An 18,681-nucleotide genomic window follows, 5' to 3' on the forward strand; every position below is an offset into this window, starting at 1 on the left:
TGAGTGAGCCCACTCCCTTGGCTGAGAAGCAACCCCACACATGAATGGTCTCAGGATGCTTTACTGTTGGCATGACACAGGACTGATGGTAGCGTTCACCTTGTCTTCTCCGGACAAGCTTTTTTCCGGATGCCAAAAACAATCGGAAAGGGGATTAAGAGAAAATTACTTTACCTCAGTCCTCAGCAGTCCAATCCCTGTACCTTTTGCAGAATATCAGTCAGTCCCTTATGTTTTTCCTGGAGAGAAGTGGCTTCTTTGCTGCCCTTCTTGACATCAAGCCATCCTCCAAAAGTCTTTGCCTCACTGTGCGTGCAGATGCACTCACACCTGCCTGCTGCCATTCCTGAGCAAGTGCTGTACTGGTGGTGCCCCGATCCCGCAGCTGAATCAACTTTAGGAGACGGTCCTGGTGCTTGCTGGACTTTCTTGGGCGCCCTGAAGTCTTCTTCACAACAATTGAACCGCTCTCCTTGAAGTTCTTGATGATCCGATAAATGGTTGATTTAGGTGCAATCTTACTGGCAGCAATATCCTTGCCTGTGAAGCCCTTTTTGTGCAAAGCAATGATGACGGCACGTGTTTCCTTGCAGGTAACCATGGTTGGCTGAGGAAGAACAATGATTCCAAGCACCACCCTCCTTTTGAAGCTTCCAGTCTGTTATTCGAACTCAATCAGCATGACAAAGTGATCTCCAGCCTTGTCCTCGTCAACACTCACATCTGTGTTAACGAGAGAATCACTGACATGATGTCAGCTGGTCCTTTTGTGGCAGGGCTGAAATGCAGTGGAAATGTTTTTTGGGGATTCAGTTCATTTGCATGGCAAAGAGGGACTTTGCAATTAATTGCAATTCATCTGATCACTCTTCATAACATTCTGGAGTATATGCAAATTGCAATCATACAAAGTGGGGCAGCAGACTGAAAATTTATATTTGTGTCATTCTCAAAACTTTTGGCCACGACTGTACAGGCCACGACTGTACTGTACAAGTCGGAAGTTTACATACACTTAGGTTGGAGTCATTAAAACTCGTTTTTCAACCACTCCACAAATTTCTTATTAACAAACTATAGTTTTGGCAATTCGGTTAGGACATCTACATTGTGCATGACACAAGTCATTTTTCCAACAATAGTTTACAGAAAGATTATTTCACTTATAATTCACTGTATCACAATTCCAGTGGGTCAGAAGGTTAGATACACTAAGTTGACTGTGCCTTTAAACAGCTTGGAAAATTCCAGAAAATGATGTCATGGCTTTAGAAGCTTCTGATAGGCTAATTGACATCATTTGAGTCAATTGGAGGTGTACCTGAGGATGTATTTCAAGGCCTACCTTCAAACTCAGTGCCTCTTTGCTTGACATCATTGGGAAATCAAAAGAAATCATCCAAGACCTCAGAAAGAAAAATTGTAGACCTCCACAAGTCTGGATCATCCTTGGGAGCAATTTCCAAACGCCTGAAGGTACTACGTTCATTTGTACAAACAATAGTACGCAAGTATAAACACTATGGGACCATGCAGCCGTCATACATTTGTGCGTCAGGTATCCTCGTGGTTAGAGCGTTGGACTAGTAACCGAAAGGTTGCAAGAACGAATCCCCGAGCGGACAAGGTAAAAATCTGTCGTTCTGCCCCTGAACAAGGCAGTTAACCCACTGTTCCTAGGCCGTCATTGAAAATAAGAATTTGTACTTAACTGACTTGCCTAGTTATATAAAAAGGTTTAAAAAAATAAAAAATACCGCTCAGGAAGGAGATGCGTTCTGTCTCCTAGAGGTGAACGTACTTTGTTTGCGAAAAGTGCAAATCAATCCCAGAACAGCAGCAAAAGACCTTGTGAAGATGCTGGAGGAAACAGGCACAAAAGCATATTTTTCCACAGTAAAACGAGTCCTATATCGACATAACCTGAAAGGCCACTCAGCAAGGAAGAAGCCACTGCACCAAAACCACCATAAAAAAAGCCAGACTATGGTTTGCAACTGCACATGGGAACAAAGATCATACTTTTTGGAGAAATGTCCTCTGGTCTGATGAAACAAAAATAGAACTGTTTGGCCATAATGACCATCGTTATGTTTGGAGGAAAAAGGGGGAGGCTTGCAAGCCGAAGAACACCATCCCAACCGTGAAGCACGGGGGTGGCAGCATCATGTTGTGGGGGTGCTTTGCTGTAGGAGGGATTGGATTGTATGTAAACTTCTGACCCACTGGGAATGTGATGAAAGAAATAAAGGCTGAAATAAATCATTCCCTCCACTATTATTCTGACATTTCACATTCTTAAAATAAAGTGGTGATCCTAACTGACCTAAGACAGGGAATCTTCACTAGGATTAAATGTCAGGAATTGTGAAAAACGGATTTTAAATGTATTTGGCTAAGGTGTATGTAAACTTCTGACTTCAACTGTATACAGTATATGGTGGATGCATGGTAGGCAAGAGAAAGCAAGCATGCTATCATTACATTAAGAGGTTTTTCACTGTCAGTTGGCAGCAACCAACAGACAGAAAGTAACCAATCAAAACTAAGAGAACATAAAAATAAAGAACATGACAGGCAGTTTAAAATGGTCTTGTTGCTATTTACAATCTATAAAATATTCATCTGAACCAATTCACTGATCATTTCAGGTCTATTTAGAATATTATGATGCTCCTCTGATTATCAACAACCTTTTATTCCTCCTCTTAAAAATGCATTGCCTATTCAGAAAAACAAAGACTATCTCGCAGTTCGGTTTCATTTGGCTCCATCCCAATGGAATCCTACAGGGACAAACGCAATATTAGGCACGGTAGAGCCTGTGTAAATTGAAGTGGATGGGCGTCATTGTCAGACATATCTGGCTGCGCCCAGTGAGGTAAGAGGGTATCCATTTGCAGCAGCTGTAAGGATAGAAGTGCCAGCCAGCCATAGCTTGGGCCTGGCCTCATAATGGGCAAGGACTGTGTATTATTAATGAGGAGCTTTTCTGGTGTCCTACAGTCTTGCAGCCACTCCACTACTAGACCCAAACAACACAACAAAGACTTACACCGCCATCAGGACAGGGTGGAGGAGACACTTCTCAGGCCCAGAGCTGACATGTTTAAGTTGTCATTGGCCCAGAGGAGATGTGGCTGTGTTTTAGGAAGGTAGGGGAGACTAGAGAAGAGATACATGACCTACCTAAATACAAACACCCTGCTTTTTAACTGTGCAAGGCATTGTTACCCAAATGGGTTAGGCTACTTTGAGCAGAAGGTAACTAAATTACCTGGTAAATGTGTAGCCTTGCTGATTAAGTTTATTCGTGATGTATTTCCTTCATGGGTGTGGCCAGAGCCTTTACCAAGAGCAGGATTGGACACCTAGCACAGTGGTGAAAAATGCAAGGTCTAGATATAGTCCAGACTGTTTTAGCCCCTTTTAACGCAGATGTAATCTGAGAAACCCAGAACTAAAATATTGCGTAAGATGCTTGATTCAATTCTAAGGGAGACATGTAAGAAAATATACTAGAACGAACGAGAGGCAGACACAGAGCGGTAGCTCCACCCCCCTCTCTTTGCAACATACGAGACAGTCTTTCCAAAATTTGAAAGATGCGAACACCTGAAAAATCTAGATTTTTCCAAATGATCAGTGTTGAACAATCTGCGCCCCGGACCGAAGTTCCTCATTAGTCGTCGCATTCCAGTCTGTTGACAGACACTACGTTACCAGTTATATTACATTCTATTTATGTTAACTTTATTTTCTAAATGAAAATTGTAAACTTAAGACAAAATGGCTTGAACAAAATTATTGCCACCCTGAAGCTAGTACTTGGTTGCAGAGCCATTGGATAAGAGAACTGCCAACAAATGCTTATTGTAGCCATCAATGAGCTTTCTGCACATTTCTACTGGCAAGTTGGCACACTTTTCAACTGCTCTAATTTATCAATGTTTGAGTGCCCTCCAACTGCTGTTTTCATCTCCCACCATAGGTTATAGATGTGATTCAGATCTGGACTCTTTGCTGGCAACTCCAGAACAGTCCAGCGCTTGTTCTTGAACCATTCCAAGGTGCTTTTGATGTGTGTTTGGGGTTGTTGTCCAGCTAGAAAACCCACAACCTTTAACAGAGATCCAGTTTTTGGACACAAGGTTGAACATTGCACTCCAAAACACCTTGACAATCTGCTGTTTTCATGATGTCTTGCACACGTTCAACGCCCCCATTACCAGAGGCAGCTTAGCACAGCATTACTGACCCTCCCCATGTATGATTTTAGGGAGGGTATGATTTTCTTTGAACGTTTCATGTGGTCGTTGGTAAACATAGGAAGACCCCACTACTGAAAGAGACACAAGAAAGCCTCATTGAACATATCAAAACACCACCTAAAGCTTAAATCCTGGGGAAACTGCTGTGGACCATTGAAACAAATGTAGAGCTAGCTCAGATCAGCGCTGTGAATACCGAAAACCAAATTAAGCATTCAATGAAAAGAACACCTTCTCTACAATCAAACATGGCGAGGTTTGATAATATAGTGGGGTTGCTTTTCTGCCTCTGGTACTAGAGGCCTTGAACACGTGCAAGGCATCATGAAATCAGCAGATTTTCAAGGTGTTTTAGAGTCCAAAGTTAAACCTTGTGTCCAAAAACTGGGTTTCCATTGAAGGCTGTGGATCTTCCAGCAGGACCAGGCCCCAAACATGTTGGACTGTTCTGGAGTGGCCAGCGAAGGGTCGGTATCGGAATCACATCCAAAACCTACGGCGAGATCTGAAAGCAGCAGTTGGTAGAGGGCACCACTCATACATAGAAGAATTAGAATTAGATTTAAGAATGATGGATGCCACTGTGTTCATGGGGACCTTCAATGCTGCAGACATTTTTTGGTACCCTTCCCCAGATCTGTGCCGACACAATCCTGTCACGGAGCTCTACAGACAATTCATTCGACTTCTTGGCTTGGTTTTTGCTCTGACATGCACTGTCAACTGTGGGACCTTATATAGACAGGTGTGCCTTTCCAAATTGCTGAGGACTTTTTTATTTAATACATTTTAGAATAAGGCTGTAACGTAAGAAAATGTCGAAAAAGTCAATGGGTCTGAATACTTTCCAAAGGCACTAATTGTCCGCAACTGTATAAGTTACACACAGTATATTGTATCCCTGTGCAGAAAAGCTGTGGAGACTGCAGACAAACTGCAAGTACTGTAGAACTACTAATAATGATCAATAGCATTACCTGCTCTTAGTCCCAATAGGCCTCTTAGAACCGTAACACTGTTGGCTCAGTGTGTGTATAATTATATTCTCATATCATCTCTGAAAAAGCAAGGTATTGCTGTGATGCATTGGGAAATATCCCCCCTCCCCGTGTTCCCAAGACAGAATCCTGGTTCACATTACCCATAAGCACTCCACCTTGCGGTTGAAGGCTCCGTTGCGAGACAGACGCCGCATACTTTAAATATGTTCAAACATTGCATCGTCTAAAGTCCAGCCAGAGTCCGTCGAAGAACAGGAAGTTGCCAAACTACAGAAGATTAAAATATTGAGGGCTTTATGGGATAGCTAGCAACTTGTAAACAATGACCCATTCCTATAAGTGAGCACAAATTTAGTAGTCATGTTAAATAATACACATTAGCTGTGAGCCAATTATATTATATGACAGTTGCTTCCTGTTTAAGTTGATTGTGATGGTAATGACATTTGTTTTTGATGATAATTATTAGGTGGACGTCGCAAGCTACAATGGTATCTTCAACCTAGCCTAGCATCTAGCTAGCTAGCTGCAGTGCAGGCAAGCTTGACTTGCTATAAAATTAGAGAAACAAGTTGAAGAAAAAGTAACTAAACAAAACATGTTTTATTATCACTTAAAACAATATTTATCCTGTTTTGAATAAAATAAATGCTATCTTTGACAACAGAGAGGGTCTCCAACATCTTGTGTTACAAACACTACTCTTGTCCGTTATGTAATGGGGCAAGATTCCGTCAAGATGACGTAAGGCGAAATGAAATATGTCACGATGTAAACAGGGAATGAGACATCCTACCTGCTACATTCAACAAGGGTGACCCTAAGCCGTCCCTCCACCAATCCTGAGTCCTGAACGGAGAGGTCCAAGTCACAGGCGGAAGACCCGATAGGAGGTTGCACTTGGAACGGGAAAAAGGGTTTGTATCTGTAAAAAAACACATAACAGACAATGATTAAATTAGAAAATGGTTGTCCATTTGTTGTATACTGCTAGTGATTTCAGTGTGAACATAACGACAGAGGGATTCAACACTTCATTGAGCAGTTTTTGACAATCTATGCATAGGCCTATGGCTTTTCCACTGGGGGAAGAAAATAACAGAGCACTTGTGATCACTTCCCTCAAATCCCAAACACTACTGTATCAGCAATTTGATTCAGCGATTAAGCATTGCTTAAAACACTTCTTCTTAGTTCTGCTTTTCTAACCACCATACTGCTGGAGAAGTTGAGAAGCAAAGCCCTGAGGACATCCGGTGCTAACTCGCTACTGTCTACGTTTCAGATTATGTGCTGTTAGCCCACGGCAATAGTTTAACAGACACAGAACCGGTTAGCGTCTCTGCTTTGTCATCATCCTCAGGATTGTTTCACTTGAGTGACTGAACACGGGCTCAGTGATAAGGAGATAACCAACTGACTAAAATGTATGCTAAAGCTGCTATTGACTGCTTCATCACAACACCTACACATCAGCATCGGCACAAAGTAGGCTGAGTTGAAAAAGTAAAGAGGGATGGATGATGAGGAGGAGGATGGGGAGATGAGGAAAAGTGGGGGAGAGATGGAGAAGAGATAGTGTCTTCAGAAAGTATGCATACCCCTTGACTTATTCCACATTTGTTGTGTTACAGCCTGAATTCAAAATGGATTAAATCAATTTCTCACCCATCTACACACAATACCCCATAACGACAAAGTGAAAATATGATTTAGAAATGTTGGCAAATTATTGAAAATTTAATTCAGAAATATCACTTGCATAAGTATTCACACGGCGGTGTCAATGGCTTGTAAAAGCACCTTTGGCAGCGAATACAGCTGTGAGTCTTTCTGGGTACGTCTCTAAGGGCTCGATTCAGATTAAGGGCCCAATTAAGCCATGTAAATGGGACACAATTCCCTTTTAATGCACTTTTCTCTCTATGCATATTATGACCTTGAACTTAAGCATGAGAATGGCATTCTATTGACCTGCTATTACTTTTGGGTGTGTCTACAAATTCGCTGTATTCTGACCTTGACTTAATTCCCTAATAATTCCACCACCTTACACACAAGGAAACCATGAATAAGGTCTAGTGAACCTACCGGTTCCAAGTGGTAAAAGCATGTTCTTTCTTTTTCTGTTTGAATAACAGAAATGTTATTTTGTTATTCTGTTTGAATAAGGGAATTGTAAATTTAAATGACACATGCTTTAGATAAACTACATGACCAAAAGTATGTTGTTCCCCGGTACCAGTCGGAAATGTTATGGAAGTATGCACTACATGGCCAAAAGTATGTGGACACCTGCTCATTGAACATCTCATTCCAAAATATTGGACATTAATATGGAGTTGGTCCCCCCTTTGCTGCTAGAACAGCCTCCACTCTTCTGGCAAAGCTTTCCACTAGATATTGAATCATTGCTGCGGGGACTTGAGGTACAAGAGCATTAGTGAGGTTGGGCACTGACATTGGGCGTTCAAGCCTGGCTCGCAGTCAGCGTCCCAATTCATCCCAAAGGTGTTCGATGGGGTTGAGGTCAGGGCTCTGTGCAGGCCAGTCAAGTTCTTCCACACCAATGTCATCAAACCATTTCTGTATGGATCTCACTTTGTGCACGTGGCATTGTCATGCTGAAACAGGAAAGGGCCTTCCCCAAACTGTTGCCACAAAGTTGGAAGCACAGAATCGTCTAGAATGTCATTGTATGCCGTAGAGTTAAGATTTCCCTTCACCGGCCTCCCGGGTGGCGCAGTGGTCTAAGGCACTGCATCGCAGTGCTAGCTGTGCCACCAGAGACTCTGGGTTCGAGCTCAGGCTCTGTCGCAGCCGGCCGCGACCGGGAGGTCCATGGGGCGACGCACAATTGGCCTAGCGTCGTCCAGGTTAGGAAGGGTTTGGCCGGTAGGGATATCCTTGTCTCATTGCGCACTAGCGACTCCTGTGGCGGGCCGGGCGCAGTGCGCGCTGACCAGGTCGCTAGGTGTATGGTGTTTCCTCCGACACATTGGTGCAGCTGGCTTCCGGGTTGGATGCGCACTGTGTTAAGAAGCACTGCGGCTTGGTTGGTTGTGTTTCGGAGGACGCATGGCTCTCGACCTTCGTCTCTCCCGAGCCCGTACGGGAGTTGTAGCGATGAGACAAGACAGTAGCGATGAGACAAGACAGTAACTACTAACAATTGGATACCACGAAATTGGGGAGAAAAAGGGGGTTAAAAAAAAATAATAATAAAGATTTCCCTTCACCTATGGGCCTAGCCCGAACCATGAAAAACCGCCCCAGACCATTATTCCTCCTCCACCACCACAGTTGGCACTATGCATTCGGGCAGGTAGTGTTCTCCTGGCATCTGCCAAACACAGATTCATCCGTCGGATTGCCAGATGGTGAAGCGTGATTCATCACTCCAGAGAACGAGTTTCCACTGCTCCAGAGTCCCATGGCGGCAAGCTTTACACCACTCCAGCCGACGCTTGGAATTGCGCATGGTGATCTTAGGCTTGTGTGCAACTGCTCGACTATGGAAACCCATTTCATGAAGCTCCCGAAGAACAGTTCTTGTGCTGATGTTGCTTCCAGAGGCAGTTCGGAACTCAGTAGTGGGTGTTGCAACTGAGGACACAATTTTAACGCGCTTTAGCACTCGGCGGTCTTGTTCTGTGAGCTTGTGTGGCCTACCACTTCGCAGCTGAGACGTTGTTGCTGCTAGACATTTCCACCTCACAATAACAGCACTTACAGGTGACCGATGGCAGCTCTAGCAAGGCAGGAATTGTGACGAACTGAAAGGTGCATCCAATGACGCTGCCACATTGAAAGTCACTGGGCTCTTCAGTAAGACCATTCTACTGCCAATGTTTGTCTATGGAGATTGCATGGCTGTGTGCTCGATTTTATACACCTGTCAGCAATGAGTGTAGCTTAAATAGCCCGAATCCACTCATTTGAAGGGGTGTCCACATACTTTTGTTTAAAGTGTATATTTTAGCTTATAAATCGCTGGGGACAAATGTGAAACAKTAAGGTTTATGAAATGCTGTGCCACAATGCATCATTTAAATTGTATGGCCTTTTAACTTGCAGAGATGGGCATTCTCAAATCTCTTAATTATAGGCTACCCCGACTTTCTCTTTCTTATTTGAATCATGTAAAATTTTCGCCACTATCAGTATCGACCGTCAGTAGGCCTAATAACCACACATATTCAACTGCCAATTTACTGTTAGTTCCCTTCAGCTGGTATAGCCTACATTATCATTCCATTTAATTACATTGTTTCGTTTACCTTAATTTGCTTCCCCTGTAAACGCAATCACGGCCAGGTGGTTATTGCTAAGGATCCTTACTAACAGTTGATTTTATTAAAAAAAGACGTAGGCCAATTAAATCATTATGAAGCAGAGTGCAGACCAGCCGTAACAGTTTGAACCCGCAGCATAGTGCAATACTTGGCTGTGTCATCACACAGTTCCATGGTTAGTGCAGGCAATAGACGAGGGTATAGTCTACTAGTGTACACTAGCCTCCCTGTTAGAATTCTATGTACACTAATCTTCCAACATCACCATGGGTTAAAGAACTGAATTTGGCAATTTTCAGAATGAATCAAACCACCGTTTTTTCTTTAGTGCGTAAAGGCTCTCCAAACCTGTTTATGATTCATAAATACTTTCCTAACCTTTTTAAAATCTGCCAATTGGTGCTGACAGATAGCTTACTTTTATTGACCCCTAATATTCTGAAACGGTTCTGTCGATATGTTCTATTGAGTCTGTAGACAAAATTCAAGCAAAGGTACACCGTATTGATGGGTGGTCTACGCAGACGACACCATTCTGTATACTTCTGGCCCTTCTTTGGACACTGTGTTAACAACCCTCCAGACGAGCTTCAATGCCATACAACTCTCCTTCCGTGGCCTCCAACTGCTCTTAAATACAAGAAACTAAATGCATGCTCTTCAACCGATCGCTGCCTGCACCTGCCCGCACGTCCAGCATCACTACTCTGGACGGTTCTGACTTAGAATATGTGGACAACTACAAATACCTAGGTGTCTGGTTAGACTGTAAACTCTCCTTCCAGACTCACATAAAACACCTCCAATCCAAAATTAAATCTAGAATTGGCTTCCTATTTCGCAACAAAGCATCCTTCACTCATGCTGCCAAACATACCCTTGTAAAACTGACCATCCTACCGATCCTCGACTTCGGTGAAGTCATTTACAAAATAGCCTCCAACACCCTACTCAACAAATTGGATGCAGTCTATCACAGTGCCATCCGTTTTGTCACCAAAGCTCCATATACTACCCACCACTGCGACCTGTACGCTCTCGTTGGCTGGCCCTCGCTTCATACTCGTCGCAAAACCCACTGGCTCCAGGTCATCTACAAGACCCTGTTAGGTAAAGTCCCGCCTTATCTCTGCCCGCTGGTCACCATAGCAGCACCCACCCGTAGCACGCGTTCCAGCAGGTATATCTCACTTGTCACCCCCAAAGCCAATTCCTCCTTTGGTCGCCTCTCCTTCCAGTTCTCTGCTGCCAATGACTGGAACGAACTACAAAAATCTCTGAAACTGGAAACACTTATCTCCCTCACTAGCTTTAAGCACCAGCTGTCAGAGCAGCTCACAGATCACTGCACCTGTACATAGCCCATCTATAAAATAGCCCAAACAACTACCTTTCCCTACTGATTTATTTATTTGCCTTTGCACCCCAGTATTTCTACTTTGCACACTCCATCTGTCAAATCTACCATTCCATTTTAATTGCTATATTGTATTTACTTCGCCATCATGGCCTATTTATTGCCTTTACCTCCCTTATCTCACCTCATTTGCTCACATTGTATATAGACTTATTTTTCTACTTGTATTATTGACTGTTTGTTTTACTCCATGTGTAACTCTGTGTTGTTATATGTGTCGAACTGCTTTGCTTTATCTTGGCCAGGTCGCAGTTGTAAATGAGAACTTGTTCTCAACTTGCCTACCTGGTTAAATAAAGATGAAATAAATAAATAAATTGAGATAAATGTACTGAAAATCCTATTTAATTAAAAATCCACGACAATATATATTTTTTAAAGGTACTTTTGAATACCAACTACTGAGAAGTGCATTGGAAAGGCGTAATTTACTAAACTGGAATCTGGCCTAAAGAGTTTTCCACAACATTTGCCCATTATTCTTTTCAGAATTCTCCAAGCTGTCAAATTGGTCATTGATCATTGCTAGGCAACCAGTATCAGGTCTTGCCATAGATTTTCAAGTAGATTTAAGTCAAAACTGTAACTCGGCCACTCAGGAACCATCACTGTCTTCTTGATATGCAACTACAGTGTAAAATGTGGCCTTCTGTTTTAGGTTATTGTCCTGCTGAAAGGTGAATTCATTTCCCAGGGTCTGGTGAAAAGCAGACAACCAGGTTCTCTTCTCCGATTTTGCCTGTGTTAAGCTCCATTCCATTTCTTTTTTATCCTGAAAAACTCACCAGTCCTTAACGATTAGCATACCTATAACATAAAGCCACAACTATGCTTGAAAATATGGAGTGTGGTACTCAGTAATGTTTCGTATTAGCCCCAAACATAACACTTATTCAGGACAAAAAGTGAATTACTTTGCCACACTTTTGCATGTTTTGGAATATTTTTATTCTGCACAAGCTTCCTTCTTTTCACTGTGTCAGTTCGGTTAGTATTGTGGGGCAACTACAATATTGTTGATCCATCCTCAGTTCTCCTATACCAGCCATTCAACTCTGCAACTGTCTTAAAGTTGCCATTGGCCTCATGGTGAAATCCCTGAGGGGGTTTCTTTCCTCTCCAGCAACTGAGTTAGGAATGTCGCCTGTATCTTTGTAGAGACTGGGTATATTTATACACCATCCAAAGTGTAATTAATAACTTCACCATGATCAAAGGGATATTCAATGTGTGCTTTTTAAATATACCAATAGGTATCCTTCTTTGCGAGGCATTGGAAAATCTCCTTGGTCTTCATGGTTGAATCTGTTACAAATTCACTGCTCGAATGAGGTAGTAGGGCTAGGCAGTATACCGTATTTTACTATATACCGGTATTTATGCACGGACCGGTTTGGGTTTTTACTACCTTCTATAATGGTATTTGAATGTTTAGTTTGTTAAATGTGATACGCTGTGTGTAACGTCCATTTTTATAGTTTACTCCGCTACTTGAGTCATCCCTCTCCACGCAGCTTACCACACAGACCTAGTCCCACCCAGTCACTGAAGTAGCACATTTGTTGTTGCTTGACCACGAGACACTTTCAGTCTGCAGCACATGCAACAAGTTTGATGACAACGATGTTGTTTGCACTATGATCTTAGTATAAATCCACAAGCGTTCTATAATTACAATATTAGTTTGTGTTTCTTACATCTGCAAACAGCTAGTTTGTATTTTCTTAGCAAGTTAAGCTAAATCGTTAGACACTAATGTTAATCGCTAGTTTTATATCGACGGCTAGCTACTAGCTAATAAAAGTACTTAGTCAGAGCAAATAGCTAGCTAATACAGCCTGATACCATACTGGTGGAGGCTCTATATCACATTTGTTTGTGCAACAGTACTTCTAAATCAAACAGGATAACGAAGCATGTTAGCTATGTGATAAAGATTTAATGTAGCCAAAATTATAGGTCCCTAGGAAACACTCAACATCACTATGGTTCGTACCTTGTCACAATAACTCGTCCATGTCATTTTTTTCATTCGTTGTCATGTCAACAAACAAAGTGACCCTATTATTATATTCTAACTATAGAATTATAATAACATTTATTTCCATGATCCAAAAGTTCACCCAACTGTTTTGATCTAAATTGCAACATCTGGTTAAAAATAAGGCCTAGTATTTTTGCCCATATCGTGGCAGTGTGGAAATGATCTCAAATGAGTGCAGGAAATGCAGAAATTGATGGAAATGCAGGAAATAATTTAGTTGAAGTTGATTGAACAAATAAAAACAATCAAATGGGAAGGACCCATGAAATAATTTAGAATATGTGTTGCTACCCTAGGGTCACGCACTACTCATGAAGCACAATTTTAGACTTTTATTAATCAAAAATTTGAAAAAATACCACATATACAGTGGGGAGAAAAGTATTGAATACACTGCATTTTTGCAGGTCTTTTTCGCCTACTTACAAAGACCATGGACGAGTCTGTAATTTTTTTTTATCATTAGGTACCACTTCAAACTGTGGAGAGACGGAATCTAAAACAAAAATCCAGAAAATCACATTGTATGGTTTTTAAGTAAATTCATTTGCATGACATAAGTATTTGAACATCAGAAAAAGCAGAACTTAATATTTGGCTACACAGAAACCGTTTGGTTTGCAATTACAGCAGATCATACGTTTCCTGTACGTTCTTTGACCAGGTTTGCACACACTGCAGCAGGGATTTTGGCCCACTCCTCCATACAGTCCTTCTCCAGATCCTTCAGGTTTCGGGGCTGTCGCTGCAATACGGACTTTCATTCCCTCCAAAGATTTTCTATTGGGTTCAGGTCTGGAGACTGGCTAGACCACTCCAGGACCTTGAGATGCGCTTACGGAGCCACTCCTTAGTTGCCCTGGCTGTGTGTTTTGGGTCATGTGTCATGCTGGAAGACCCAGCCACGGACCCATCTTCAATGCTCTTACTGAGGAAGGAGTGTTGGCCAAGATCTTGCGATAACATGGCCCCATCCATCCTCCCCTCAATACCGTGCAGTCGTCCTTCCCCTTTGCAGAAAAGCATCCCCCAAAGAATGATGTTTCCACCTCCATGCTTTCATGGTTGGGATGGTGTTCTTGGGTTGTCACGCATCCGCTCTTCTTCCTCCAAACACGGCGAGTGGAGTTTAGACCAAAAAGCTCTGTTTTTGTCTCATCAGACCACATGACCTTCTCCCATTCCTCCTCTGGATCATCCAGATGGTCATTGGCAAACTTCAGACGGGCCTGGACATGCGCTGGCTTGAGCAGGGGGACTTTGCGTGCGCTGCAGGATGTTAATCCATGACGGCGTAGTGTGTTACTAATGGTTTTCTTTGAGACTGTGGTCCCAGCTCTCTTCAGGTCATTGACCAGGTCCTACCGTGTAGTTCTGGGCTGATCCCTCACCTTCCTCATGATCATTGATGCCCCACGAGKTGAGATCTTGCATGGAGCCCCAGACCGAGGGTGATTGACCATCATCTTGAACTTCTTCCATTTTCTAATAATTGYGCCAACAGTTGTTGCCTTCTCACCAAGCTGCTTGCCTATTGTCCTGTAGCCCATCCCAGTCTTGTGCAGGTCTACAATTTTATCCCTGATGTCCTTACACAGCTCTCTGGTCTTGGCCATTGTGGAGAGATTGGAGTCTGTTTGATTGAGTGTGTGGACAGGTGTCTTTTATACAGGTAATGAGTGGAGAACAGGAGGGCTTCTTAAAGAAAAACTAACAGGTCTGTGAGAGCCGGAACTCTTACTGGTTGGTAGGTGATCAAAAACTTATGTCATGCAATAAAATGCAAATGAATTACTTAAAAATCATACAATGTGATTTTCTAGATTTTTGTTTTAGATTCCGTCTCTCACAGTTGAAGTGTACCTATGATAAAAATTACAGACCTCTCCATGCTTTGTAGTAGAAAAACCTGCAAAAATCGGCAGTGTATCAAATACTTGTTCTCCCCACTGTATATAATATATAATATAATATTTTGGCCATATCACCCAGCCCTATGAGGTAGTCATTAAAAAATCATGTTAAACACCATTATTGCACACAGAGTGAGTGCATGCAACTTATGTGACTTGTTAAGCAAATGTTTATTTAGGCTTGCCATAAAGGGGTTGAATTCTTAGTGACTCAAGACATTTCAGCCTAACATTTGTAAAAAGTGCGGGGTATTTTGAGTAGGCCAGTGACAACAAATCTATATTTAATGCATTTTAAATTCAGGCTGTTATGTAGAAAATGTCAAGGGGTGCGAATACTTTGATGGCACTGTGGATGCGAAATGGAGGAGATGCTACAGGAGCATCTACTGGAGGCCCACGGTTCCATTGGGCATGTGGGCAGATTGATAATCTGATCCCAGCAGGGCAGGGATTTCCTAACAGATCCTGGGAGTTTCCTGCTCTCGCTCCACAGCAGGAGGACTGACCTCAACCAGTGTGGGGTGAGACACACAGCTTGGCTCTCCATCTCTCTGTCTCACCCTAGTTCACACACTGACCCACTCATACAACATGATGTCCTCCAAAACATTTGGTCCCAGCACTGTGACTTCCTCTATTGGGTGTGGTCATTGGCTAAAAGCAAAATGAAGGCCAATGATTAAACAGTAGTGAAAATCCTCATTGTAATTATGAACATCATGTTGTTTTGGACTACACGCCTGCCTCTACTATTTTTGGCCCCTCGTGCCATGTCTAGCCTGAAGCCTCTGGCATTCTATACCAGAGAGGATTTTGTGTAACTGTTCATTAATAAAATGCTAGATATGAGACAGATAGCCTAACCATAGAAATAAAAAATATATAAATATATATAAATTCTAGTTATGGGCCTAATCTACATCCAAAGATTATATTTGTTTTCAAGATGAAGTGTTATATATGGATGCCTCTACAATAGCTACCACTTTGATTATTTTTTTCCTAGCGTTTTTCAAATCTAGCATCTTGAATTCCTATTTATTCTCTATGTTGACATACATAGCAGCTTCTCTGTCATGCTTCAACAGGTTGTCCAGAGAGGTCAAACAACAAGATGGAAGAGAATGGTACCACTACCACATTCAGCTTGCAGCATCCCAGCCCTGGCTGTACCCTCCAGGTTCTTTGGGTACTGAACAAAAGCAGAACCATTGTTCAGGGCTCAGTTCCTTTAGGCTCCTTTGTGGTTGTCAGCACACTGTCTCCAATACATTTCCACAGGGAGAAAATAGAAATCCAGAAGAGGAGAAGAACGTGACAGGGGAGACATTCTGAAGGACTTCGCTGGCTAACTCCAGGGCACCCTGTTTTTTAAACTGGCAACATTCATCTCCTGCTAAACTCCAAGATGAACAATGTCTTAGCATGTGAGAATGGCTAAACAACACTTCATTAGTCCTTAAATATGATGAGTAGCAGGCTATGATCTACAAAAGGTAGACTAACTCCCTAAATGGACAGTATACTTTCAAATCAAAGCCCGTCAGATGTTTGGTGATTGGCTAATTATACTGTACGTTGTACAACCAAATGTTCACATCAGCAGTTGACACTGTAGTGCGCCTCCGTGGTCATGAATGAACCCAGTTCCAAAACCACTTATCGCACATAGGCCACACAGGTCTACATTCTTAAATCACAGTTAACATTCCCTCGATTGCACAGACAGTGCAGGTCAGAGTGGAAGAGGCAGCTCAGCTCAGTAACATTAGATGGGCAATGATTAGGAGAACATAGCAGATTATTAGGCATGAGGGCTTGACAGCACCATTCCACGACAAAGTCATCTTAATTGGAAAACAAGTTTGCATTTTGTCTCGGTGCAAGTACAAGCGGGCAGACGTGGCCTATCACGTTCCACAGACACCATTAGCCTCATCAAAAAGCCTCTATTAAAAATGCATAGGGCACATCCCTATCCCTTTGGCCTACCTGCATCTTGCATTTAGTTTCTTTACAATTATCCATTAGATTAGGCCGTCACAAATACCGTACCCTGTCACAAAAGCTAACACCACCTAATTGCTGAAAAGAAAACATGCATATTACAATGTAAACCAAACATGATTGTTGCTATCTTATTAAAATATTATCAATAATTGTTTCTTGTATCGAGGGATCTAAAGATTGCCTTGTTTCTAGTGGTTGGGCTTTAGAGCCTTTAATAATTAAGTAGGACGAAAGCAAGTCTCAACCACAACAACAATGGGGGTTACAGTAGGGGGTTACAGTAGAAGTGAATATCTCGTTCTGAGATGACACAATACAGTCCTTGAATAAGTTTGGCCAAATATTCCTTGTATTCTGTGCTTGGCGTCTCCCATAGACCCGGTCCATTATGGCAACTCAGTAGTGCTGAGCAATTAGTATTTTTAAAGTCAGTTGAGATTCCTTTAGATTATTAAAAAATAAATCACACTTTGATTCAATAATTTTTTGTAAACACTAAAAGCACTAGGCATTATGTGGGTTGAACACTAACACAGAAAAAAAACTATTAATAAAAGTCCCATGATGGTAGTGACTTCCCATTACTGCTTATCACTTATTAACCATCATTTATTCACATGACTTCACTTGAATAAAATATTTCAGTTGTGTATACTTTATTACATTTGTTTAATTTGATGACTATCATTCTGTCCCAAGTCATCTCATCTCTATAGAGCTGCTGCATATGCTGTCTGACAAAGCCACTATTTTGTAGTTCTTCAAAGTAAATTAAGCATACATTCTGCGGTCTCTTCTGTAGCAAGCATAAAAACAAACAGACCTGACAAGTAGGTGCGCAATGGATTATGGTCATTGTAGTTAATTATCACGTTTTTCACTCTACACTATATAGCATTTTGGCCTGTTGGAAACTACAACTCCATACTCGCACAGTTCAGGCTGAATCTGATTTATCTCATGAGAAACTGTGCAACGTGCGCATTGAGCTCACATTAAAAAAAAGTAAAAATGAAATTCAAATAATTTACACATTTAAAAAACAAAAAATAACCAGCATTTTTGTTAATTGCTCAGCTAATGAGAAGTCAAAAGCTTTCTGAACAATGTTCCGGCCAGACATTCCTTTCAGTAAGTAAACTTGATTCTTTAAATCAGAAAGCTTTAAAGATTAGCCAAGGCCTAGATTTGTTTTCTGTGAAAACGATTTGTGCACACACAAGGACAAGAGGAATGTACTTGTAGGCTCCTATATTGGTAAGGAACAACTGGATGCAATAGTATTGGTATCTTATTCATTCAAGTGCTTACAAGCTAACATACAGTAACTCTCAAAAGATGAATATTTGTACAAACCAATAAACATGTAACATCAAAATTAAAATGGAAAGGGCAGTATAAATAAATGCTGATGGCAGTAATAAAACAGTAACAAATAGCTCTCTGTTGGGCTCAAAGCATTTAAAAGGCTACATGAGAATATGGCCTCTTCCTGCTATGAAACCACAGATTAACTGTCTGATTTAGATACCACAAATCCTGATGTCAAACCAGGCCGGGCTTTGGTAAGCCATCCCCAAAACCTGATCGAGACAGCCCAGGTGTTCCGTGTCAGCAGATTTAATTTGCGATTATGTACCAACTGCCTGGGTTGCCTACGAAAGATCTGCAAACTCAAAAGCTTAAATCGTCCTGATGTATCGGTGAGCATTAAAGTCTATTTTTGG

The 18,681-nt window shown here is 41.8% G+C and overlaps 1 protein-coding gene across 3 annotated transcripts in view; it reads right to left on the minus strand.

The window, feature by feature from the left end:
• Positions 1-18,681, minus strand: part of LOC111951873 (PDZ domain-containing protein 8) — a 74,077-nt gene that overhangs the window by 43,732 nt on the left and 11,664 nt on the right. For all 3 annotated transcript variants that reach the window (XR_011474070.1, XM_023970166.2, XM_070434905.1), the window contains exon 2: positions 6,069-6,197. Coding sequence is in view for 2 of the 3 variants with exons in the window: in XM_023970166.2 (XP_023825934.1) it covers positions 6,069-6,197 (129 nt within the window). In the remaining variant the exon portion in view is untranslated. The remainder of the gene's footprint in view (positions 1-6,068; positions 6,198-18,681) is intronic.

The sequence above is a fragment of the Salvelinus sp. IW2-2015 genome, linkage group LG25 (genome assembly GCF_002910315.2).
Source record: "Salvelinus sp. IW2-2015 linkage group LG25, ASM291031v2, whole genome shotgun sequence".
NCBI classification, from domain to species: domain Eukaryota; kingdom Metazoa; phylum Chordata; class Actinopteri; order Salmoniformes; family Salmonidae; genus Salvelinus; species Salvelinus sp. IW2-2015.